This window comes from Eleutherodactylus coqui, chromosome 6 (genome assembly GCF_035609145.1).
Source record: "Eleutherodactylus coqui strain aEleCoq1 chromosome 6, aEleCoq1.hap1, whole genome shotgun sequence".
Classification (NCBI taxonomy): Eukaryota; Metazoa; Chordata; class Amphibia; order Anura; family Eleutherodactylidae; genus Eleutherodactylus; species Eleutherodactylus coqui.
The window spans coordinates 232,767,417-232,792,709 of record NC_089842.1 but is presented as its reverse complement, the minus strand read 5'-3'; the positions used below and the strand labels follow the sequence as shown (position 1 = coordinate 232,792,709).

Here is a 25,293-nt window from a genome sequence, read left to right as displayed (position 1 = left end):
CGTCCTCGTCTCCATGGTGCCCGCCTAATTTTCGCCGTCTAAAATGGTCGAATGGCCAAATTAGACGCGCTTGTGCAGTCCGGGTCTTCTGCTTTCTTCAATGGGGCTCCGTGTAGCTCCGTGTAGCTCCGCCCCGTCACGTGCCGATTCCAGCCAATCAGGAGGCTGGAATCGGCAATGGACCGCACAGAAGAGCTGCGGTCCACGGAGGAAGAGGATCCCGGCGGCCATCTTCAGCCGGTAAGTATAGAAGTCACTGGAGCGCGGGGATTAAGGTAAGCGCTGAGCGGTTTTTTTTTTACGTCCATGCATCGGGGTTGTCTCGCGCCGAAAGGGGGGGGGGGGGTTGAAAAAAAAAAAACCCGTTTCGGCGCGGGACAACCCCTTTAAAGAACTTGCTCAGTTGAAAAAAAAAATTGCGCTTGTCTTAAAGGAAAATGAGCAGCTCAGAAATGTAGCCAAAAATGAAGCTGATTGCAGATTATGTCTGAAAGCGCAAGCTGTGCAGTGTGAACAGGACTTTGAAAAAATGCAAATGAGAGCCCGAGGCTTAGAGATAGCACATTACAAGTCAGAAAGAGATTCTACTGATTTGCGTAATCAAATTGCAGAGTTGCAAACACTAATGGCGGAATTGAAAACACAGTTAGCTAAGATGAAAGGAGGATTGCATACTGCTCCGGCAAATGCAGCATCCGAGGAGCAGGCCCTCAGCTGAGTAGACAGTGGGGTAGAGGGAAAACCTTGTAATGGGGCTCTACCATCTCCTTCCTAAGGGTAGCTCGGTACCCGACCTCGTCACCGACAGGGGGAGATTATAAATAGTAACCGGGGTTACCTGAAGTCCTATTTGTCACTCATGACGCCAACATTCCATCCTCTGAGGTGGATCTCTCAGATGTAGTAACATAGAATAAAGTAGTCCACACACAGAGTGTCTTTTCTGGATGAGAACTGGGAAAGTTAGTCCTGTCCATTTAATTGAATGCTTGCGTCAAATAACAATAAACAGTTCTTAAAGAAGTGAAGCAGTGAGGATTCACGGACCATATGTACATCCATAGTTGCAGTTATCTGTAGGCACTCTCTCTCTCTCCCGGTAACTCTCTTTCTACTGTCAGTCACTTACTTGTTCCTCGCACTCTGGTGGTTTTTCTCTCTTTCTCCAGACGCATGCGGTTCTTCCGTGATAGTCATACGCATTTTTCCAGTGTCTAGGCTCACACACTTCTTGAGGTTAGTGGCTATGTGGAGTATCTCGGGAATAGCTAGGCCCGAGCAGGAACAGAAGGCCATCTTTCAGCCTCTTCCATGTCTCACTCCTCTCACTAACTCTCATACAGAACTCAACTCAGAACTGTACTAACTAACTTAAATCACATGACCACAGCTTTTATACAGCACCAGACAAAACTATACATTTTTCACTAGACATGACCAGACATTAGCCCTTTCATGCATGCAAATCTATAAATAAAATGCAATAAAATGGTGAATTGGAGTCTCTGATATGTGAACTCAAGTAAAATCTGGAATCCGAGAAACCTGTTTGCAGCCAGGCAGAAAACAAACAAAAACCTTGGAAGATTTATGGGACTTCAGGGAAGTTTAAGAGGCACTCGATGAACAAGAGGTGACCCAGTTGAAGAAAAACTTAGTTGAGAAACCTAAAGCATATGAAGCTCAAGTCCAGGAGCTTAAACAGAAACACACTCAAGTTGTGGAGGAACTGACCAAACACATAGAGCAAACTAAAGAGGATCTGCAAAGTGAGCATAATTAGTTGAACAGTGAGATTAAGATACTGCTGCAAGACAAGAGTGACTCTGAAGACCAGAGAAAAAGGGTAGAGACTAGAGATGAGCGACTATACTCGCTAAAGGCAATTGCTCGAGCGAGCATTGCCCTTAGCGAGTACCTGCCTGCTCGAGACGAAAGGTTCGGGTGCCAGCGCAGGGGGAACGGTGAGTAGCGGCACTCAGCAGGAGGGAGCGGGGGGGAGAGAGGGAGAGAGAGATCTCCCCTCCGTTCCGCCCCACTCTCCCCCGCAGCTCCCTGCCCGCCGCCGACACCTGAACCTTTTGCCTCGAGCGGGCAGGTACTCGTTAAGGGCAATGCTCGCTCGAGCAATTGCCTTTAGCGTGTATACTCGCTCATCTCTAGTAGAGACGCAACTTAAAGAGCTACAAGTAAAAATTGCTGAAGGTGACAGGTTAGAGACAAAGCTGTTTGAGAAGGCAAATAGACTGCAAGTGGAAATGGAATCGTAGATCCAAGAGTCTCAGAAACTGGTGCAAGAAGAGATGTTCCAGAGGCTTGTCCTTAGTGCATACCTGAAGACGATGAAAGATGAGAGAAATGTGTTCCTCAAGCAGTTAAAAGAAGATGCCAAAACAAACAAAAACCTGTCAAAGCAGATTTCAACACTTCAGGCTCAGGTGTCCGATATGGAAAAGAAAATGGAGAATACTGCATCTTTGGATTCTGTTGAAGACCAGAAGAGGAAAATTCAAAGAGAATTAGAAGGTACGGTATGAAGAAAAACCGCTGTCTTTGATAAGTAACAGAAGTTTAAAATGAGGCTTCAGCAGGAAGTAAAAGATATGACTTTGACGCTGGGAGTAGAGGGCAACAATGCAGTAACTTTGCTAATCTGAAAGAAACTTGAACTTCATTTTGCTCAAAAGTCACCTGTACATAGTGTACTGCAAGCTGGCCAGTGTTTATGACCAATTACAACTAAGGTGGAGCCTGTGTGAAGCTGTCTTTTTGTATTCTGCTGTGGTGAAATGAAAGCTGTGCTGTGATTGGCTGCTATGGGCAACTACGGTAAGACAGTTTTTCTTTTAGACAGTTACAAAAGTCTGCCCCTACACGTGCTCCCTTACACTATACAGCATACTCCAATGTTCCTGCCAAAGACATATTCGTGGCGTGTGTTCAGATCAGCTGTTATAAGTTAGCATAAAATTGGTTATTTTTTTTTAAATCTCAATCTCACAAACTGGTTGTGTTTCTTTAGTTGAAATTTTTATTAAAAAATTCAGGTTTTAAAAAAAATTAAATATGTAAAACAATCTGAAATTTAATTACAAACAAAACAATATATAAAACATACTCCGTTAATTTAATTAATAAAAAAAAAAAAATTAAACATACAATTTCAACATTTTTGTAACTGATGCATCAACTAATGAACAGCCATGCATAAGTCTAAAAAATAACCAAAAAGTCAATTTTAATAATATAGTACAAAGTTGATCCAGAGGAAGGTAAAGCAACCCCTGTAGGACAATTTCTCATTATCTCTTCAAGGAAAATAAATCCCTGTACTGACCAGTGATATACCTGTGCATCATTATATACACTGCATTCCGAAAGTCTTCTGACTTTTTGTTATGTTGTGGCATTATGCAATTTAAAAAGAATATTAAGTTTTTCATCATCATTCTGCAGTCAGTACCCCATAATGACAAAGTGATAACAGAATATTAAAAATCTTTGTAAGCTTTATAAAAATGACAAATTAACATTTTGCATTGACATAAGTATTCACACCTTTTGGTAAGACACTTAAAATTTAGCTCTAGTGGCCTCCATTTCTCATCATCTTTGAGATGTTACTACATTTTGATTGGAGTCACATGTTGTAAATGCAGTTGATTAGACATAATTTTAAAAGACAGTCCCCTAACTATATAAGGTCTCACAGCTCATAATGCAAAATCAATTCATGAGGAGGAAAGAACAGCCGGTAGACCTCAGAAACTGGAATGTGTGGGGGCACAGATCAGAACACGGCTACAAAAACACTTCTGCTGCATGGGAAGCTCTCAAGAGTGCAGTAGTTTCCATAATTCTTACATGAAAGAACAACCAGGACTCTTCCTAGAGCTGACCGACCACCAAACTAAGGAGAAGGGCCTTCGTAAGAGAGGTGACCAAGAACCCAATGGTCACTCTGGTTGAGCTCCAAAGCACCCGTGTGCAGATGGGAGAAACTTCTGAAACACTCCACCAAGCTGGGCTTTATGGCTGAGTGGCCTGAAAAAAGCCTCTCCTTAGTAAAAGACACATGAAAACTGCCCAGCACCTAAGGAACCCTCAGACTGTGAGAAACAAGATTCTCTGGTCTGATGAAACCAAGATTGAATTTTTTGGCCTCAATTCTAAGCATCTTGTCTAGAGGAAACCAGACACTGCTCATCACCTGCCCAATGTCATCTCTGCAGTGAATGCTGTTGGTGAGAGCATCATGCTGTGGTGGTGATGGTGGGGGTGGGGAAGGTTAGGGTTGATGGAAAACTGAATGGGATGAATGACAGAGATAATGAAAACCTGATTCAGAGCGCAAGAGACCTCAGACTGCACAGAAGGTTCATTTTTCAAAAAGACAATGACCCTAAGGACACGGCCAAGACAACACAGGAGGAGCTCAGGCACAACTCTTTGATTGTCCTTGAGTGGCCTAGCCAGAGCCCTGACTGGATCCAACCCAATCAAACATCTCTGGAGATTCACTGAAAATGGATGTCCACTGAGGCCCCCATCCAACCTGGATAGCGTGAGTAAATCTGCAGAGAAGAATAGTAGAAAATCCCCAAATCCAGGTGTACAAAAACTTGTGGCATCACAGCCAAGAAGACTAAAAGTTGCCAAAGGGGCTTCAACTAAGCAATAAGTAAAGAGTGGGAATACTTAAGTGAATGCAAAATATTAGTTTTTCTTTTTTTTTTAATTTACCAAGGCTTCTGCCATTCTGTTGTTACATTGTTATTGGGTATTGAGAATAATGGGGGAACACAAGGCCACAGCATAGCAAATGTAAAAAAAAGTTAAAGGGTCTAAAGACTTCCAAATGCATTGTAGATCTTACAGATAATTTATTCAAGGCCATTTTATTCATGGTGGTCACATTTGGAGATGAACTTATCGGTGGTAGCTGATGTTCTGATAGATGTCGGTTGAGGTCTTAGATGTCCCTTGAGAAGCCTTGACTTGTTTATTTACTGCAGCATAAACAACATTCTAGTGCAAAAATAAAAGAAATGTATTAGGCAGGTGCAGTAGGTTAGGGGTCTCTGAGAATAAAAAAGTAGTAATTTATAAATTGTGGAGCCCCGTGTTCTTTGGTGGTAATTTACACTGTGTGTATCAATAGAAATTCAAGACAACAAGCAGATGGAAGCTCTCCTTGTGCCTCATCACTTTTTCCACCATAGCTACCACCCCAATGGGGAATTACACATTTTTTTTATCTGCTAACATCTTTGAGACATCTAATACATGAGATATATGGAGGTTCATGAGCTGAAACCACCAATATCTCCCAGATTGAAAGAGCTAAAGCGCTTAAAAATGAGCCAACCCTCTTCAGCAGTGAATGAAGATATCCATGATTAATCATCTCTTGATGTTGCTTCTTTTTTAGAAATGCCATTGACTATAATAGAATGTTGTAGGGAATAACATTGAAATCAATAGTTTCTCCAAGTCCTAGAGTTTCTAATTTGTACATGGTGAGGCAAAACAACTCATGTCACCCTGGAAATTAGCATGGTCCCAGGTTATGGACCTCCGGTATTGATATACCACGTCTACATCTAATGTGTCAGGGTGTGCTGCTGGGATCTGTAGTACTAAGGTTCCTAGCAGCACAGCTCCACAGTTGAGGGTTAATTGAGCTGGTGGGTGTGGTATTCTCCAGCAGCCAATCCCCTTTAGTCTGCAGCACATAAAAGCCAGCATCTCTCAGTAGTTGCTGCTGGTCTTTGTACTGTTTGGATGTATCTATTTTGTTCCCACTCAGAGCTGTTTTTGCATGTAGGTCTGTTGTGTCTCTCTGCTTCTCAAAGACGGTTTGGACACCTGTAATCCTTGTCTGTATCATATGCAGACCCCCACCTGCATTCTGGCATATTGCACCCAGTAGTGTGTGGTACGGTGACCGCACAGTTGCGGTCATTCGCAGGTTTTTCCCTTTCCTCCTTGCGTTCTGGTGTATTGCATCCCATAGTGTGTGGTACGGTGACCACTCAGTTGTGGTCACTCACAGGGTTCTTCCTCCCCTTGGCAGGTGCGGCCCCCAAATGTCTTATGTCTCGCTCTGTGTGTCAGTTGGCGGATCCCTGACACAGTTCCCTATGTCAGCTCAGTGGCTGACTGTCTATCCCCCTGGTATGAGACCCCCCTAGACTTGCTGTGAATTTCATCTGTGTGCATGTGAGCTCTGGGTGGAGTCCATGTGGTTTGTACTATATGTTGTAGTCTGCTTTAAGCCAGTGCCTGTAAATCAGTATCTTGTTGTCTGTCCTGTACACCTTGCTGTGTGACTTGTGTTCTATTGTCTGTGCGGTTGCAGTTTGCGGTGTGAACTGTTCCACTGGACTCCTGGTTAGTGTAGGGACTAGCGGTATATCCAGGAGCCACGACATGGCCCGCTAGCTTTCATGTTTTGATCAAAATGTCAACTAATGCCTGGTATGTATATTCAGCTTTACCATCTGCTTTTAGTGTTTACATTTTGGCTGCTGTATGGTGTGCTTCCGGCTCTGTGTGTTTTCTTGTTCTGTCCAGTTTGTCCTTGTCATGTGGCACGTGTATGTGTCCTTTCCTGGGTGCATGGTTCCTAGGAGCAGCTATGGCCCAGATCCGAAGACGGCAGAGCCGCCCTTTATTGGGGCGATGTCCCTGCTTAGTAGGTCTGTGTCACCAAGCCAAGTAGTAGATAGGGAGAGGTATAAATCTGTAGAAGTTCCTTGTGTTCCTCCCCTGTCCTTCTTGGTCACGATCATATGGGCCCCGTCTTTAGTTGCCCACATGATCGTAACATAATGTCTATAGATAACTAAAAGCAGAATTGCCATTTAACATAATAAGATCCTATTGTTATATGAAGGGATCCTAAACTGAGGCTTAAACTGAATCTTAAATTTTTTAGAATCTGCAGGGTCAAAGATTTTACCCCTCACTACGATGTTCCCTCTTTTTTCATTTTTGGTTATTCCTCCGCACTTTCAAAAAAGCATCGACTTTGCTGTCTGAAGGCTTGTTTTTTGCAGGACGAGTTGTATTTTTCAATGATACTATAAAATGTACTAAAAAACTGTAAAAAAAATCCTGAGTGGAGTAAAATGACAACATGGAAAAGGAGAGGAACCATATAGCAACGTATGCTATATGTTTACAGACCTACCAGAGGAAAAGTGAAACTTCACCTGCCAGAAATGCGAGCTTGTCTCTCTACTGGAGGAATAGGTGCAGCATCTTCAGGAAAGAATAGCTACAGTACATTGAAGCTCATTAAGGAAGGTGAGGATTTCCTTGACAGAGCAGAAGAAATTTGTCAAAATGTTGAAGGAAAAGAAATGTCCAGTGTACCTGCAGAAACAGAGGAATGGAAGCATGTGACCCAAAGAAGCAGGACGATCAGGAGTCAGCCAGCACCCATACTACTCGGGAACCGATGCGAGATTCTCATGCAGGGGGGCCTGGTACTGGTTCCTGAGCCGAAGGTGGAAGGGCTACAGCAAGAAAAACTCCACCCACAAAGAACAGAGAAGAGGAGGAAGAGGTATATCTAGAAATGACTCTACCCACAAAGAAAAGAGCAGAGGAGAAAGAGGTACAGCAAGAAATGACTCTACTCACAAAGAACAGAGCAGAGGAGAAAGAGGTACAGCAATAAACGACTCTACACACAAAGAAAAGAGCTGAGGAGAAAGAGGTACAGCAAGAAATGACTCTACCCACAAAGAACAGAGCAGGGGAGAAAGGTATAGCAGAAAATGACTCTACCCACAAAGAACTGTGTAGTAAGCACACAGTCCTCTTAAATGGAGAAAAAGAAGTGTTGTTGTGAAGAAGAAAAGGAGAGTGGCGGTTGTGGGGGATTCACTATTGAGAGGAACAGAGGCTGCTGTCTGCAGACCTGACACCTCACGAGTGGTGTGCTGTCTTCCAGGTGCACAAATTAAGGACGTGTCTGATAGGCTGTCAAGACTCTTCAGTCCTACAGAACACCACCTATTCCTACTAACACATGTAATGCAAAAAAGGACCTCTATAGGAGAGCTTTAAACTAGAACAATGTGGGAAGGGAAGTGAAAGGCCAGGTAAAAATATACACCTAATAATTAACACATTTGAGAACCTTGCTATTAGAAGTGGAAAGAAAGTACAAAGAACAAAAAATTTAGAGGGAAAGTAGAGGAGCAAGAGACACCGATCACAAACTAAAATGTTTCTACACAAGTGCCTACAGCATGGGAAACAAACAAGGAGAATTGGAGCTCCTAACACAGGAAGAGAAATAAGATGTCATAGGCATCATGGAAGCTTGGTGGAAGGATACACGTGATTGGAATACAAAGCCTAAAGGATACAACTTATTTATAAGAAACAGACCTAAAAAAAGGGAGAAGGTAGAGTATTGCATTGTATGTTAGGAAAAACATTAATCTCCATCGAGATTCAAGTTTCAGAGCATGGGAGTTCTGTAGAAACTGTTTGGGTAAGAATACAAGGGGAGAACAACAGAAAGGACACCATTGTAGGCATTTATTATAGACCACCGGGACAAGCAGAAGATATTGATGAACTCTTTCTACATCAGTTGGCCAAGCTCTCAAACAAGCACAACATAGTGATCATGGGAGATTTTAACTATCCAGATATTTGTTGGTAATCTCTCTCTCACGTAAAAGTAATGGATCTAACAAATTCTTATTCGCTCTTGCTGACAACTTTATCTTCCAAAAGGTAGAAGAGAAAACAAGAAGATCTGCTATCTTGGACCTAATTCTTACCAACAGGGAGGGAATGGTTGAGGAAGTAAGGGTGGCTGGGCCCTTAGGAGGCAGTGATCATGATATCCTTGATTTTTGGATAAAAAGAGGAGGAAGACCTGAAAAAACTCAGACCTCAAGGTTGGATTTCAGAAAGGCAGATTTTAATGAACTCAGAAAGAGGATAGAAAGAATCCAATGGCTGGATGTTCTTAAGGACAGAAATGTCCAAGAAGGTTGGGAAATATTGTGAAATGAGATTCTCAAAGCACAATTGTTAACAATCCCTAAAAGAAGGAAGAATGGGAAGCATTTAAAGAGACCAGGATGGATGAACACAGAACTTGCACACATGTTAAAAAGGAAGGAAAATATGTTTATCAAATGGAAAGAGGGAGGAATATCTAAAGAAGAATATAATGTGGTCTGCAGAAACTGTAGGGCAAGTGTCAGAAAAGCTAAAGCTAATAATTAGAGATGAGCGAACGCGTTCGTCCGAGCTTGATATTCGTGCGAATATTAGGGTGTTCGGGATGTTCGTTATTCGTAACGAACACCATGCGGTGTTCTGGTTACTTTCACTTCCTTCCCTGAGACGTTAGCGCGCTTTTCTGGCCAATTGAAAGACAGGGAAGGCATTACAACTTCCCCCTGCAACGTTTAAGCCCTATACCACCCCCCTGCTGTGAGTGGCTGGCGAGATCAGGTGTTCGCCTAATATAAAAGTCGGCCCCTCCCGCGGCTCGCCTCAGATGCGGTGTGAGTTAGATGAGGGACAGTGCTGTTTATACCGGAGCTGCTGTAGGGAAAGAATTGGTAGTTAGTGTAGGCTTCAAGACCCCCCAAAGGTCCTTATTAGGGCCACTGATAGCTGTGTGTTGGCTGCTGTTAGCAGTGGAATTTTTTTTTTTCTCAAAATCGGCTCTGCAGAGCGTTGCACCTGGCATTAGGGACAGAAGTGCTGCATAGGCAGGGAGAGTGTTAGGAGTGCGTGTAGCCTTCAAGAAACTCAACGGTCCTTTCTAGGGCCATATTTATCCGTGTGCAGTACTGTCCAGGCTGCTGTTAGCTGTGCTGCATTTTTTTTGGGCTTCTCAAAATCGCCTCTGCAGAGCATTCCACCCTCCATTGATACTGCAGGGAAAGAATTGTATAGGCAGGGCCACAACACAGTTATTATTCATAGAATATACGCAGTGCTGCCTTTTGGTGGAAAAACAAGTGAAAACAAATCTATTTGTCCAGCCTCTGTCCGTCCTTACGGGCGGTGGACACGTGTGAGCTGCGTGAAAAACATTGCTAAATCATACGCACCCAGCTACGCTTTACTGCTGGCTTCGCCATTTGCTTTCCTTAATTGGGAAAAAAAATACCTGCTCTGCCAGAGTTATAATAACTCTGCTACCCTCACGTTCTGTGACACATTAGCAGGGACACAGCACAGTTATTAAACTTCTCATGTTCATTGAATATACGCAGTGCTGCCTTTTGGTGGGAAAAAACTGAAAACAAATCTATTTGTCCAGCCTCTGTCCGTCCTAACGCCTGTGGACACGTGTGAGCTGCGTGAAAAACATTGCTAAATCATACGCACCCAGCTACGCTTTACTGCTGGCTTCGCCATTTGCTTTCCTTAATTGGGAAAAAAAAATACCTGCTCTGCCAGAGTTATAATAACTCTGCTACCCTCACGTTCTGTGACACATTAGCAGGGACACAGCACAGTTATTAAACTTCTCATGTTCATTGAATATACGCAGTGCTGCCTTTTGGTGGAAAAACAAGTGAAAACAAATCTATTTGTCCAGCCTCTGTCCGTCCTAACGCCTGTGGACACGTGTGAGCTGCGTGAAAAACATTGCTAAATCAGACGCACCCAGCTACGCTTTACTGCTGGCTTCGCCATTTGCTTTCCTTAATTGGGAAAAAAAATACCTGCTCTGCCAGAGTTATAATAACTCTGCTACCCTCACGTTCTGTGACACATAAGCAGGGACACAGCACAGTTATTAAACTTAGATTATTCATTCACTAGAGGCAGTGGGGCCTTTCGTTTTCCCAAAAGGGCAAAAATTATATTTGGCCTGCAGTCTTGCGCCAATTTATTTCCTGCCTGTTAAATCAAATCACTGGTAATACAGCATGCTGAGGGGTAGGGGTAGGCCTAGAGGACGTGGACGCGGCCGAGGACGCGGAGGGCCAAGTCAGGGTGTGGGCACAGGCCGAGCTCCTGATCCCGGTGTGTCGCAGCCGACTGCTGCGCGATTAGGAGAGAGGCACGTTTCTGGCGTCCCCACATTCATCGCCCAATTAATGGGTCCACGCGGGAGACGGTTATTAGAAAATGAGCAGTGTGAGCAGGTCCTGTCCTGGATGGCAGAAAGTGCTTCGAGCAACCTATCGTCAACACGCAGTTCTGCGCCGTCCACTGCTGCAAATCCGAATCCTCTGTCTGCTGCTCCTCCTTCCTCCCAGCCTCCTCACTCCACTACAATGACACCTGCTCAGGAGCGGGAACACTCCCAGGAACTGTTCTCGGGCCCCTGCTTAGATTGGGCAGCAGCGGTTCCTCTCCCACCAGAGGAGTTTATCGTCACTGATGCCCAACCATTCGAAAGTTCCCGGGGTCCGAGGGAAGAGGCTGGGGACTTCCGCCAACTGTCTCAACAACTTTCTGTGGGTGAGGAGGATGATGACGATCAGACACAGTTGTCTTGCAGTGAGGTAGTAGTAAGGGCAGTAAGTCCAAGGGAGCAGCGCACAGAGGATTCGGAGGAAGAGCAGCAGGACGATGAGGTGACTGACCCCACCTGGTGTGCAACGCTTACTCAGGAGGACAGGTCTTCAGAGGGGGAGTCAAGGGCATCAGCAGGGCAGGTTGCAAGAGGCAGTGCGGTGTCCAGGGGTAGAGGCAGGGCCAGACCGAATAATCCACCAAGTGTTTCCCAAAGCGCCCCCTCGCGCCATGCCACCCTGCAGAGGCCGAGGTGCTCTAAGGTCTGGCAGTTTTTCACAGAGACGCCTGACGACCGACGAACAGTGGTGTGCAACCTTTGTTGCGCAAAGCTCAGCCGGGGAGCCAACACCAACAGCCTCACCACCACCACCATGCGCAGACATATGATGGCCAAGCACCCCACAAGGTGGGACGAAGGCCGTTCACCGCCTCCGGTTTGCACCCCTGCCTCTCCCCCTGTGCCCCAACCTGCCACTGAGATGCAACCCCCCTCTCAGGACACAGGCACTACCGCCTCATGGCCTGCACCCACACCCTCATCTCCGCTGTCCTCGGCCCCATCCAGAAGTGTAGTTCAGCGCACCGTTCAGCCGTCGCTTGCGCAAGTGTTCGAGCGCAAGCGCAAGTACGCCGCCACGCACCCGCACGCTCAAACGTTAACCGTCCGCATAGCAAAATTCATCAGCCTTGAGATGCTGCCGTATAGGGTTGTGGAAACTGAGTCCTTCAAAAGTATCATGGAGGCGGCGGCCCCGCGCTACTCAGTTCCCAGTCGCCACTACTTTTCCCGATGTGCCGTCCCAGCCCTGCACGACCACGTCTCCCGCAACATTGTGCGCGCCCTCACCAACGCGGTTACTGCCACGGTCCACTTAACTACGGACACGTGGACAAGCACAGGCGGGCAGGGCCACTACATCTCCCTGACGGCACATTGGGTGAATTTAGTGGAGGCTGGGACAGAGTCAGAGCCTGGGACCGCTCACGTCCTACCCACCCCCAGAATTGCGGGCCCCAGCTCGGTGGTGGTATCTGCGGAGGTGTATGCTTCCTCCACTAAAGCACCCTCCTCCTCCTCCTCCTCCTCTGTCTCGCAATCAAGATGTGTTAGCAGCAGCATGTCGCCAGCAGTCGGTGTCGCGCGGTGTGGCAGCACAGCGGTGGGCAAGCGTCAGCAGGCCGTGCTGAAACTACTCAGCTTAGGCGATAAGAGGCACACGGCCCACGAACTGCTGCAGGGTCTGACACAGCAGACCGACCGCTGGCTTGGTCCGCTGAGCCTCCAACCGGGCATGGTCGTGTGTGACAACGGGCGTAACCTGGTGGCGGCTCTGCAGCTTGGCAGCCTCACGCACGTGCCATGCCTGGCCCACGTCTTTAATTTGGTGGTTCAGCGGTTTCTGAAAAGCTACCCACGCTTGTCAGACCTGCTCGTAAAGGCGCGCCGGCTCTGCGCACATTTCCGCAAGTCCCACACGGACGCTGCCACCCTGCGCACCCTGCAACATCACTTTAAGCTGCCAGTGCACCGACTGCTGTGCGACGTGCCCACACGGTGGAACTCTACGCTCCACATGTTGGCTAGGCTCTATGAGCAGCGTAGAGCAATAGTGGAATACCAACTCCAACATGGGCGGCGCAGTGGGAGTCAGCCTCCTCAATTCCTTTCAGAAGAGTGGGCCTGGTTGGCAGACATCTGCCATGTCCTTGGTAATTTTGAGGAGTCTACCCAGGTGGTGAGCGGCGATGCTACAATCATTAGCGTCACCATTCCTCTGCTATGCATCTTGAGAAATTCCCTGCAAACCATAAAGGCAGCTGCTTTGCGCTCGGAAACGGGGGCGGGGGAAGACAGTATGCCGCTGGATAGTCAGGGCACCCTCCTGTCTATTTCTCAGCGCGTACAGGAGGAGGAGGAGGAGCATGAGGAGGATGAGGAGGAGGGGGAAGAGACAGCTTGGGCCGCTGCTGACGGTACACCGGCTGATTGCCTGTCATCCTTTCAGCGTGTATGGCCTGAGGAGGAGGAGGAGGATCCTGAAAGTGATCTTCCTAGTGAAGACAGCCATGTGTTGCGTACAGGTACCCTGGCACACATGGCTGACTTCATGTTAGGATGCCTTTCTCGTGACCCTCGCGTTGCACGCATTCTGGCCACTATGGATTACTGGGTGTACACACTGCTCGATCCACGGTATAAGGAGAACCTGCCCACTCTGATTCCCGAAGAGGAAAGGGGTTCGAGAGTGTTGCTATACCACAGGACCCTTGCGGACAAGCTGATGGTAAAATTCCCAGCCGACAGCGCTAGTGGCAGAAGGCGCAGTACCGAGGGCAAGGTAGCAGGGGATGTGCGTAGATCGAGCAGCATGTACATCCCAGGCAGTGCAACAGTCTTTAAGGGCCTGGCCAGCTTTATGGCTCCCCACCAAGACTGTGTCACCGCTCCCCAGTCACGGCTGAGTCGGCGGGAGCACTGTAAAAGGATGGTGAGGGAGTACGTAGCGGATCGCACGACCATCCTTGGTGATGCCTCTGCCCCCTACAACTACTGGGTGTCGAAGCTGGACATGTGGCCTGAACTAGCGCTGTATGCCCTGGAGGTGCTTGCTTGTCCTGCGGCTAGCGTGTTGTCGGAGAGGGTGTTTAGTGCGGCTGGGGGAATCATCACAGATAAGCGTAGCCGCTTGTCAACCGACAGTGCCGACAGGCTAACACTCATCAAGATGAACAAAGGCTGGATTTCCCCAGACTTCTGTTCTCCACCAGCGGACAGCAGCGATACGTAAGCAATACGTAGGCTGCACCCGCGGATGGAAGCTACGTTCTCTCTCACCATCCAAAACGGGGACATTTCTGCTTCATCAATCTGTGTCTAATATTCCTCCTCCTCCTCCTCCTGCTCCTCCTCCTGAAACCTCACGTAATCACGCTGAACGGGCAATTTTTCTTAGGGCCACAAGGCTCACTCAAATAATTTTTCAGAACAATTTTTATAAGTTTCAATGCGCTTAAAAGCGTTGGAACTTTAACTTGAACCAATTTTTCGTTACACTGGGCTGCCTCCAGGCCTAGTTACCACTTAAGCCACATTAACCAAAGCGATTAATGGGTTTCACCTGCCCTCTTGGCTGGCCATGGCCAATTTTTGGGAGGTACATTAGTACTGTTGATACAGCAATTTTTGTGGGCCCTCGCCTACAGTGTAATCAAATTAATTTTTAGGCCACCTGCATTACAGCTGACGTTACCTCAGCTGTGTTGGGCAATGCAATGGGATATTTTTATGTACCGCCGGTGGGTTCCAGGGAGCCACCCATGCTGTAGGTGCACACTGAGTTTTTAATACATCTGTACACTTCTAAAGAACCCGTCTGACTGGGGCATGCAGTGTGGGCCGAAGCCCACCTGTATTACACACAACATTACTACCTCAGCTGTGTTGGGCAATGCAATGGGATATTTCTATGTACCGCCGGTGGCTTCCTGGCACCCACCCAGGCAGTGGGTCCACAGGGAGTTTAACCTACATGTGTCCACTTGTAAAGAACCCCAGTCTGACTGGGGCATGCAGTGTGGGCCGAAACCCACCTGCATTAACCCTTTCCAGTCCACTGTGTGACCTGTGAAGACATTAGGGTTTAAGGCTGTACAGCTCCGTTGTTGGTAGACGTCCGTCGGGGTTCTCTTACTGTATATTGCCAGCCTCTCTGCTGTCGGAGCCTATCCTACGTGTCAGCTCATGCAGTACTGGCTTTAGCCAGCATATAGCGCCGTTGTATAACAGCAGAAAAAGAGTAAGCCCCCTAGGAAAACCATATACAAATTGGATTGGAAAGGGTTAAGCACAACATTACTACCTCAGCTGTGTTGGGCAATGCAATGGGATATTTCTATGTACCGCCGGTGGCTTCCTGGCACCCACCCATGCTGTAGGTGCACACGGAGTTTTTACTACATCTGTACACTTATAAAGAACCCCAGTCAGACTGGGGCATGCAGTGTGGGCCGAAGCCCACCTGCATTAAGCACGACATTACTACCTCAGCTGTGTTGGGCAATGCAATGGGATATTTCTGTGTACTGCCGGTGGGTTCCAGGGAGCCACCCATGCTGTGGGTCGACAGGGACTTCACAATAGGGAGTTGTACCTGCCTGTGTCTATGAATTAAAAAGCCCGGTCTGACTGGGGCATGCAGACACCTTGACAGAATGAATAGTGTGTGGCACATAGGTTCCCCATTGCTATGCCCATGTGTGCAGCTCCTGATGGCGGTGGCACAGGATTCTATTTCTCATTGCTTCTGTACAGCATTGTGGGCTATCGCTCCGCCACTTTTAAAGAGGGTCGCTGCCTAGCCGTGCCAACCTCTGCAGTGTGTGCCTGCGGTCCCTCGTCATGGCAGACGCAATTCTAAATAGACATGAGCGTGGTGTGGCATGAGGGCAGCTGAAGGCTGCGCAGGGACACTTTGGTGTGCGCTGTGGGGGGGGGAGGGGGGGCGGTTGGGCAGCATGTAACCCAGGAGAAGTGTCAGTGGAGTGTCATGCAGGCAGTGATTGTGCTTTGTTGGAGGTAGTGTGGTGCTTAGCAAAGGTATGCCATGCTAATGAGGGCTTTTCAGAAGTAAAAGTTGTTGGGAGGGGGGGGGGCCCACTCTTGCCGGTATTGTGGCTTAATAGTGGGACCTGGGAACTTGAGATGCAGCCCAACACGTAGCCCCTCGCCTGCCCTATCCGTCACTGTGTCATTCCCATCACTTTCCTGAATTGCCCAGATTTTCACACATGAAAACCTTAGCGAGCATCGGCGAAATACAAAAATGTTCTGGTCGCCCATTGACTTCAATGGGGTTCGTTGTTCGAAACGAACCCTCGAGCATCACGGGAAGTTCGTTCCGAATAACGAACACCCGAACATTTTGGTGTTCGCTCATCTCTACTAATAATGAATTTAGGCTTGCAACAGAGGCCAAAAGCAAAAAAATGGATTTGGAGGGCATGTCAAAAGCAAAAGAAAAGTCAAAGATGCTATTGGATACTTACAAGATGAAAATGGTGAATTGGTTAAGAACAGAGATGAGCGAGCACTCAAATGCTCGGGTCCTCGTTATTCGAGTCGAGCTTTTTGTAAAATTCGAGAGCTCTACTCCAGTAACGAACCCCATTGACTACAATGGGAGACTCGAGCATTTTTGTATGTGGGCCGCTGAGCTTTTTTTTTTGGTTCGTGTGTTTTTCTCTTTTTCTCTCTCTCCCCTTGCCTGCCTGCCAGACAGCCAAAAAATTTGACATTGACGAGCGTGCTGCGTCGCGGTGGGGAGGGGCAAAAAACTGGGGCAGGGTCAAACACAGCGTGATGCTTGTTCGAGTAGCGAGCACCATCAAGTATGTTAATACTCGAACAAACATCGGAAGAGTACGTTCGCTCAACTCTAGTTAAGAATGATGTTGAGAAGGCCGAACTTTTAAATTCCTATTTTGTATCCGTTTTCTCTGAGAAAGTAGATGTGACATTAACTGATTTTCCCTGTGCTATTGGGGGAATAAAAGAATGCAGGCTATCTGTAAGCAGAGAGATGGTGAGGGAACACATAGCTAACTTAAATGAATTCAAGTCTTATAGTCTAGATGAATTACACCCTAAGATACTAAAGGAAGCAGCAGAGGTAATTGCTGAGCCACTCCCAATAATCTTTGAAAATTCCTGGAGAACAGGAGAAGTCCTAGAAGATTGAAAAAGGGCAAATGTTGTCCCTATCTTTAAAAAAGGGAAGAAGGTGGATCCAGGAAACTACAGGCCTGTGAGCCTGACGTCTATAGCGGGAAAGATCTTTGAACAATTTATTAAACAGCATGTATGCAAGTACTTGTATAAAAATGAAGTAATTAACCAGAGCCAGTGTGGGTTTGTAACAAACAAGTCATACCAGACAAATCTAATTTCCTTCTATGACAGAATCACCTGACTTTAGTAAAGCATTTGACAAAGTATCTCATACCATATTTATTGAAAAAATGACCAAACATGGGATTGACAAGGCAACTGTTAGGTGGATTCACAACTGGCTGAGTGATCATACTCAAAGAGGGGTCATAAATGGCTGCACATCCATGTGGAAGAATGTATCAAATGGGGTAGCAAAGGCTATGTTCTAGGCCCAGTGTTGTTTAACATTTTTATAAATGATCTGGTGGAGGGAATTGATGGGAAACTGATCAGATTTGCCAACGACACAAAGCTAGGAGGGATAGCTAATACTAGGGAAGAGAGGGAGAGTATTCAAAAAGATCTAGAAACGCTTGAACATTGGATGGCGACTAACAGAATGGTATTTAACAAGGAGAAATACAAAGTCCTACATCTGGGCAAGGAAAATGAAAAAAGCACATGATGACCTTATTCTGTGGGTCGGTGTGATTGTAACGATACAACATTTATTTAGTTTTTTTTGCTTTGCTACTTTTAAAAAATAAAATATATTTGGAAAAAATAAAAAATTATTTTCTGCCGCCATCTTCTGACAGCCATAACGTTTTTATTTTTCTGTCGACATAGTTGTGTGAGGGATCTTTTTTTTCAGGACATCCCGTAATTTCTATTGGTACCATTTTGGAGTACATACAACTAATTACATTTTTTCTTGGAGATGGGAGGACCAAAAAAGTGCAATTCTAATGTTGTGGGTTTTTTTTATGACGTTCATTGTGGAGGTTGAATAATGAGTAACTTTGATAGATCTGACTTTCATGGATGCAGCATTAGCAGATGTGTTTTTTTTAATGATTGTGTCTTTATTATTATAAATACGGGTAACGAAAAGGCGTGGGGGTGTTAAACTGTTTTTACGTTTTATTTTTTTTATATTTTTTTTAATCCCCATAGGGAACCTGAACTTCTGATCATTTCATTGCTTCTGGAGCATAATGTAATACCATTGTATTACATTATACTGCAATCTGACAGGCAGTCTATCAAGCTGCACCACAGGTATAGCTTCATAGGCGGCCCTGGGAGCCTTCAAATGGCAACTGAATGATACAGCCAAACTCCAATCAGGGCACTCAAATGCTGCTGTCAGAATTGATGGCTACATTTAAAGGGCTAAGGCCTCATGTCCACGGGGAAAATCAGGCCCGCTACGGATTCTCCATGTAGAATCCGTAGCGGGTCCCTCCTGCCCCGCGGACATGAGCGCTGAAAATAAGAATTTACTCACCTTTCGCGCGCTCCGGATCTTCTCTTCGCCGCGGCTTCATCTTCTCTCCGTCGCGGCCAGATCTTCTTTCTTCGGCCTGGCGGATGCGCAGGGCACGTCGGTTGCGTGCCCCACGCATGCGCCGGCCCGAAGAAAAAAAGATCCGGCCGCGACGGAGAGCATATTAGCACTTTCTGCTTATGTTAAGCAGCGCTGCTGATTAGAGCCACCTGATTGGCTCTTCGGCACCACGTGACTACGCAGCGTGCACGCTGATTGTAGTCACGTGGTGCCGAAGAGCCAATCAGGTGGCTCTAATCAGCAGCGCTGCTTAACCAAGCAGAAAGTGCTAATATGCGGACGGAGAGAAGAAGCCGCGGCAAAGGGAAGATCCGGAGCAGGTGAGTAATTCCCATTTTTGTCTCCTGCGGATCCGGACGGCTTCCATAAGCTTCAATAGAAACCTGCGGGAGCCATCCCCACAGGAGACCCGCACGAAAATGGAGCATGGTCCAGATTTTTTCATGCTCCATTTTAAAAAAAATCACTTTTATTGACCATCCGCGGGTATTTATCTACCCACGGGTGGTCAATGCATCCCTATGGGATGCGGATCCGCGGGCAGGAGAAGAGTTAAAATCCGCTGCGGATTTTAATTCTTATTTTGCCCATGGACATGAGGCCTAACAACCGCAATTAGCGTCAGTGCTGATCACAGCTGTTGCGCGCAGATGTCAGCTTTCACAGACAGCCAACACCCGCATTGTATGGAGCTGGATTCACCCCTGATCCCGCTCCCTACAAACCTTGAACCTCCATGATGTAATTGTACATTATGAAGTATTACGGAGTTAGTAGACAAGGTGCTTGCTGTCTGTAGGCACAAGAGGACATTTAAGAGCTCACTGCATGTTGTGCTATTATTGAGCTTTATGTATATGTAGTATTCTATAAACCCCCGAGCTCCTCTAGTGTCTGCAGGTGCCCAGCATGGTAGCTTTTACATCTCTGTCTATGCAGGGGATTTGCATTAAAAATAGAGATGAGCGAGCATGCTCGGATAAGCCAGCTACTCGAGCGAGCCTCGCTCTTCTCGAGTAACTGCATTCTTGTCCGAGCGTGCTCAGGGGGGCGGCGGGGGATAGCAGGGGGTAGCAGGTGAGCCCCCCGCTCACATTCGCCTCCCCCCCGAGCACGCTCGGACAAGAATGCAGTTACTCAAGAAGAGCGAGGCTCGCTCGAGTAACTGGCTTATCCGAGCGTGCTCGCTCATCTCTAATTGAAAATGAAATTGAAACTCTGACCCCTAAAAAAAAGATATATCAAGAAAGGCATAAAATCTGGAACTTATTAACCCTAAAAAGAAATTGGACATTCACTTTAAGCGATCTAGAATATTGTATACAGATATTTATGAAGTTTGGTCTTTTGTAGTACTTACAGATCCATTGTCTTCTGGTAAGTGACCTAGAACAAATAAAAAACTTTTTAAGAACTTTTTCCAATATGAATGTATTATTTTATCAACTAGGATATATATACCAAAAACAGGAGTACATATATGTTCCTACATACACTGAATGCCCACTTTATTAGATCCCCTGACCCTTTATTAGAGACCTCTAATGATTGGAGTTCTCCTGTATATACATGATCCCCGTAACCCCGGATGCAGCATAAAATCACAGGATCAGTTTTAGTGTGAATCTAGAATAGACGGGAAAATCCAGTGACCTTAGCGACATTCAACGAGGTCATCGGTGCTAGACTAGCTGGGGACGGGATTTCACTGCAAACTTTGTGGGGTTTTCTTGTGCAATGCTGTGAAGAGTATACAGAGAATGGCATGATCAATGAAAAAGATCCAGCAAAGGGGGATCCTGTGGACAGAAACAACTCTTCACTGAAAGGGGTCTGAGGAGGATGTCAGGAATCACTGTGATGAACAGTTGCTGCACAGGCAAGCAAATTGCAGCCAAATACAACACTTGTGTTCCTACTAACATGTCTAAATGAGCAACTCCCCTTTCCTTAGCATGGATGGGCTATAACAGAAGATGACCAATTCTAGCGCCATTGTGTCTAAGAGAAACAGGACGATGAAACCCCTGTGGTCAAAAAACTGGATCACTGAACAGTTGAAACACATTGTCTGCTCAGATGAATCCAGATTTCTGTTGGTAGAGTCAGCTGATGGGAGAGTCAGAATGTGGAGCAAGCAGCATAAATTATTGACCCCTTCCTGTCATGCTGGTGGAGGTGGAGTAATGGTATGAAGAATGTCTTCTTTACAAACTCCAAGTTCTCTAGTACATGGGACAGAAATCTAGATAGTAGCTACTAGGTCCTACATTCTAAGGCCAAAGGAGGTCCAAATTACTACTAAATGGGCCTTTCTAATAATGTGGTCATTCGATGTCAGAGATTTTATGTTTTCTTTGTGTTTATTCTGCCTTTTCTTCTCCACTGGAGAAGAAAAACAAGTTTGGTGGCTCAGTTGTTAGCACTGCTGCCTTGCAGTGCTGGAGTAATATATTGAAATCTGACCAAGAGCAACATCTATATGGAGTTTTTCAAAGTCCATGCAATTGTTGTTTCTTATGAGATTTGAACCAAGGATACCAGCACTACAAGGCAACAGTGCTAACCAATGAGCCACAATCATTGAAGAGGCACCATCAATAATGTGTGGTTCCTCAGATGTTATCACCTCCACCTTGCAGTGCTTGAGATCTAGCATCAAATTTGACCAAGAGCAGCAACTGTATGGAGTTTTTATGTTGTGTTTGTGTTTACGTTTCTTGTTCTTCTCCTCCTCTGGAAATGAGAGAACAAGTGTTGTGGCTGAGGCTTTAGCACTGGTGCAGTTCTAGGTTCAAATCTGACCAAGGGCAACAACTGTATGGAGATTTTTTTAGAGTCCATGCAGATGTTGTCCTTAATGGGATTTGAGCTTAGGATCCCAACACTACAAGGCAGCAGTACTAATCACTGTGCCACATTCGTTGAAGAGGCAAAAACCCACATAACTCTCTACTCCCATTAACTTCAATGGGTATCAGCATTGAGTCGTCTGGAATCATGATTATATTTGGAGAGTCCAGTAGGACACTCCTGATCCAAATATTTCAATAATTGCTCATCACTAATGGAAGTAGATAAATATGTGTTGATAAAACTTACTTGGTGGCCTTGTAGTCATTGCAAGGACCGCATAATTGACTTCACCTTCAGGAGAGTGTCCATTGTCAGCGGCTAAAAAAGAGAAAGCTCAGTAAGCATCAACTGAAAGATAATAATTGGTTGGTTGGCCAACCTATCTCCAACCTAATCTGCCATAGACATTAGACAAAAGTATGATCGTTGTGAAATCTTGTGACTTTTAGGTGATATTTTTCCATGAAGACACCTTCTCAAGTTGGGTGCATAATGGACTGCTCTTGGCTTCTTATACCATAATGTCTGTTATTAATATTAATATCAACATTTGTTTGATGTATGGGGAAAATCACATGTTGGTTTCTTGGATGCATTAAAGCTGATGGTGATTTGGTATGTCACTGAAGGTTGTCTGCTCAATGCCTGTACATCTACTCCAAAGCCTATGGACGTATCTTAGCATATAATAAATGGCTTCTAATAACCATCGATCTAGTGAACATTACGGTAATCAAAAAATGGATAAAAATGGTGACATTTTCTATTACCTGTTGGTGGCGTATGGTTATTATTGGATGATCGGCGTTGATAGTATATACACAAGAAGATAAGGATGATGACGATGAGTAGTAACAGCCCAAAACTTACAGACAGTATAGTTATTAGAGAAGAGTCATTGGGCCCTATGGAGAGACATGATCCTACCATTAGATAATACTTGGCTGACATAAGTGACTAGGACAGGATGATAGACTCTGCTTACCTTCTATGAGAAGTTCCTGACTCTTCTTCATTACTCTGCCAGTTGATGTTTGTATCACACATGTGTATGTTCCAGAATCTTCCACTGGAATGAACTGAACTTCATACTTATTAGAAGAGGTGAATCCCTGAACATTTTCCTCATCTCTGTAGAAGGCATACCGCAGTTCTGTATTCTGTCTGTGTTCACTGAGAACTGTCACACAAGTTAGGGTCATGTTAGCTCCCTCTTTGACCAACTCTGGAGATACTTTCAGTACTGGAGTAGAGAAGAGCTCTAGAAAAGAGTTAAATAGTATTAAATAAGTAAGTCATGATGTAAAGAAGAGGGGTATTAGGGAAGATAAAGGGATATGATATGTTATATATGTTAAGGTGAAGTCACACGAACGTATATCGGCTCGGTTTTTACGCCGAGCCGATATACGTTGACATCGTGTGCAGGGGGGGGAGGATGGAAGAGCCAGGAGCAGGAACTGAGCTCCCGGCCCCCTGTCCGCCTCCTCTCCGCCCCTCTGCACTATTTGTAATGGGAAGAGGCGGGGCGGGGGTGGGGCTAAGTCCCGAGAATTAGCCTCACCCCCACCCCGCCTCTCCCCATTGCAAATAGTGCAGAGGGGCGGAGAGGAGGCAGAGAGGGGGGCGGGAGCTCAGTTCCTGCACTTGGCTTTTCCATCCTCCCCCCCCCCCCTGCACACGAGGACAACGTATATCGGCTCGGCGTAAAAACCGAGCCGATATACGTTCGTGTGACTTCACCCTTATGGAGAGCCATGTGTATGGGAAGCGGGCTGGTTGGGTGATTTATTATTTTCTCTTTCTATATTGCTAGAATTTCTCAATAAACATTAAAAATAGTCTATGAATTTGACATAGCTCACCCTACTATTATACAAGTTTCTTCAGTCACACTATTGTGTTTCCCCCAAAATAAGACAGTGTCTTCTATTAATTTTTGCCCTAAAAGAGGCACAGTGTCTTATTTTTGTGGGGTAATGATATCCAAGAAAGGCGGCAGCATCAGCGGTGTAGAAATAGTAGAATTTTTTTTTATTGCCCCATAAAAAATGGCGATGTTTCGACTTGTTCCAAGTCTTTCTGAAGCCTTATTTTTGTGGGGTGTCTTAATACTCAACTAGCAGGCAGCATCCGGGTCCCTCACACTGGGCTGTGGCACTCCGGTAGTCTTCCGTGTAGTCCTCAGCACTGAGAGAGCATTCTCTTCCTGATAACAGGGCTTGAATACCCCGCCTCCAGCAAGAGATTGCTGTGATTGGCTAAGGAACACCGCCTCAACCAATCAGAGCCGGCACTTGGAGAACCAATCACACCCATTCAATGATGTCATTCACTGAATGCCTGTGATTGGTTCATCGAGCGCTGGCTCTGATTGGCTGAGCCATGGTGCTCATGATCCAATCACAGCAATCTGTTGCTGGAGGCAGAGTATTCAAGCCCCATTACCAGGAAGAGAATGCTATCTCAGCGCTGAGGACTACACGGAAGATTGCTGGAGCACTGCAGCCAAGTGTGAGGGACTCGAACACCACTTGCTAGGTGTGTATTTTTTTTGTTTTGTTTTCATGTAGTGTAGCTAGGGCTTATTTTCAGGGGAGGGCTTATATTTCAAGACTCCCCCCCCCCCCCAAAAGAAAATTAATAAATCAGGGTACAGCTTATTATCACGTTAGGTCTTATTTTTGCGGAAACACGGTAACTACTTGAAATGCCCATCTGGGTTATCCTATAACCTAGCTCTGCCATCACTGCCCTTAATTATAATAAAAAAATCTTTACTACCAATGGCCGATGTAATGTGACTGGCCAGCCTCACCTAATGCATTTTGACACCATGTGACTAGAAGGTATGCAAAACAATCCTAATCTTGCATTACGTTTGCATATGTCAACTTGCCTCACCTGTTCACAATTGAAGGCTGCAATGCTTGCTCTCCTCCTATCCACAGCAGATGCTATGCACTGGGCCTTCTGTAAGTCTCTCACTGCTGCCCACACACACCTGCAGTATTAAAGGGCCAGCACACATACTGAAACCCCCAATCACTAAGCACCTCTGGCTATAGCAAGCACCTTTCCTCTCAGGAAGTTGCCTAAGCTTTGCATCCTTTTATCAAGCTGAAGGTGCTTCTTGTTCAGCCACATAATTGGGACCACTTATAGTGCAATGGTCTGGGGACTCCTGCAGTAAAGCCGAAATCCCGACTGGTGGGGTGAAAGGTTGAAGACCAGGGTTCCTTAGGTGTTACCTCTAGATTTGGTCTACAGTCATACTAGTGTGTGGCACAGTGTATCCATATCTGCTGGTTCCGATAGTAAGCTTAGGCCATGGATTCAGTTGGTGCACAAGCTACTCAACAAAATCCATCAGTGCATCATTGTAGTTTTCAAGAACATGTCCTCCATTGCATGATGTGTTCTGCATACAAGTTGAATAAGTAGGGTGAGAGTACACACCCCTGCCATACTCCTTTCCCAATCTTAAACCAACCTGTTGTTCCATGGTCTGTTCTTACCGTTGCTACTTGGTCATTATACAGATTCCTCAGGAGGCATACAAGGCGATTGGTATCCCCATACCACCAAGAACTTGCCACAGTTATTATGATCCACACAGTCAATGGCTTTAGAA

General features: G+C 45.9%; 2 protein-coding genes across 2 annotated transcripts in view; one reads left to right on the top strand and one right to left on the bottom strand.

Annotated features, from left to right (window-relative positions):
* The window catches only part of LOC136571895 (Fc receptor-like B), a 121,350-nt gene that overhangs the window by 22,975 nt on the left and 73,082 nt on the right, over positions 1–25,293 (top strand). The window lies entirely within an intron of this gene.
* LOC136631700 (Fc receptor-like protein 5) overlaps positions 3,481–25,293 on the bottom strand; it is a 33,895-nt gene continuing 12,082 nt past the window's right edge. The window contains exons 7-11 of the mRNA XM_066605988.1: positions 22,645–22,920; positions 22,430–22,564; positions 21,906–21,977; positions 20,164–20,189; positions 3,481–5,028 (exon numbers count right to left, since the gene is read on the bottom strand). Coding sequence (XP_066462085.1) covers positions 4,930–5,028; positions 20,164–20,189; positions 21,906–21,977; positions 22,430–22,564; positions 22,645–22,920 — 608 coding nt within the window. The 3' untranslated portion in view covers positions 3,481–4,929. The remainder of the gene's footprint in view (positions 5,029–20,163; positions 20,190–21,905; positions 21,978–22,429; positions 22,565–22,644; positions 22,921–25,293) is intronic.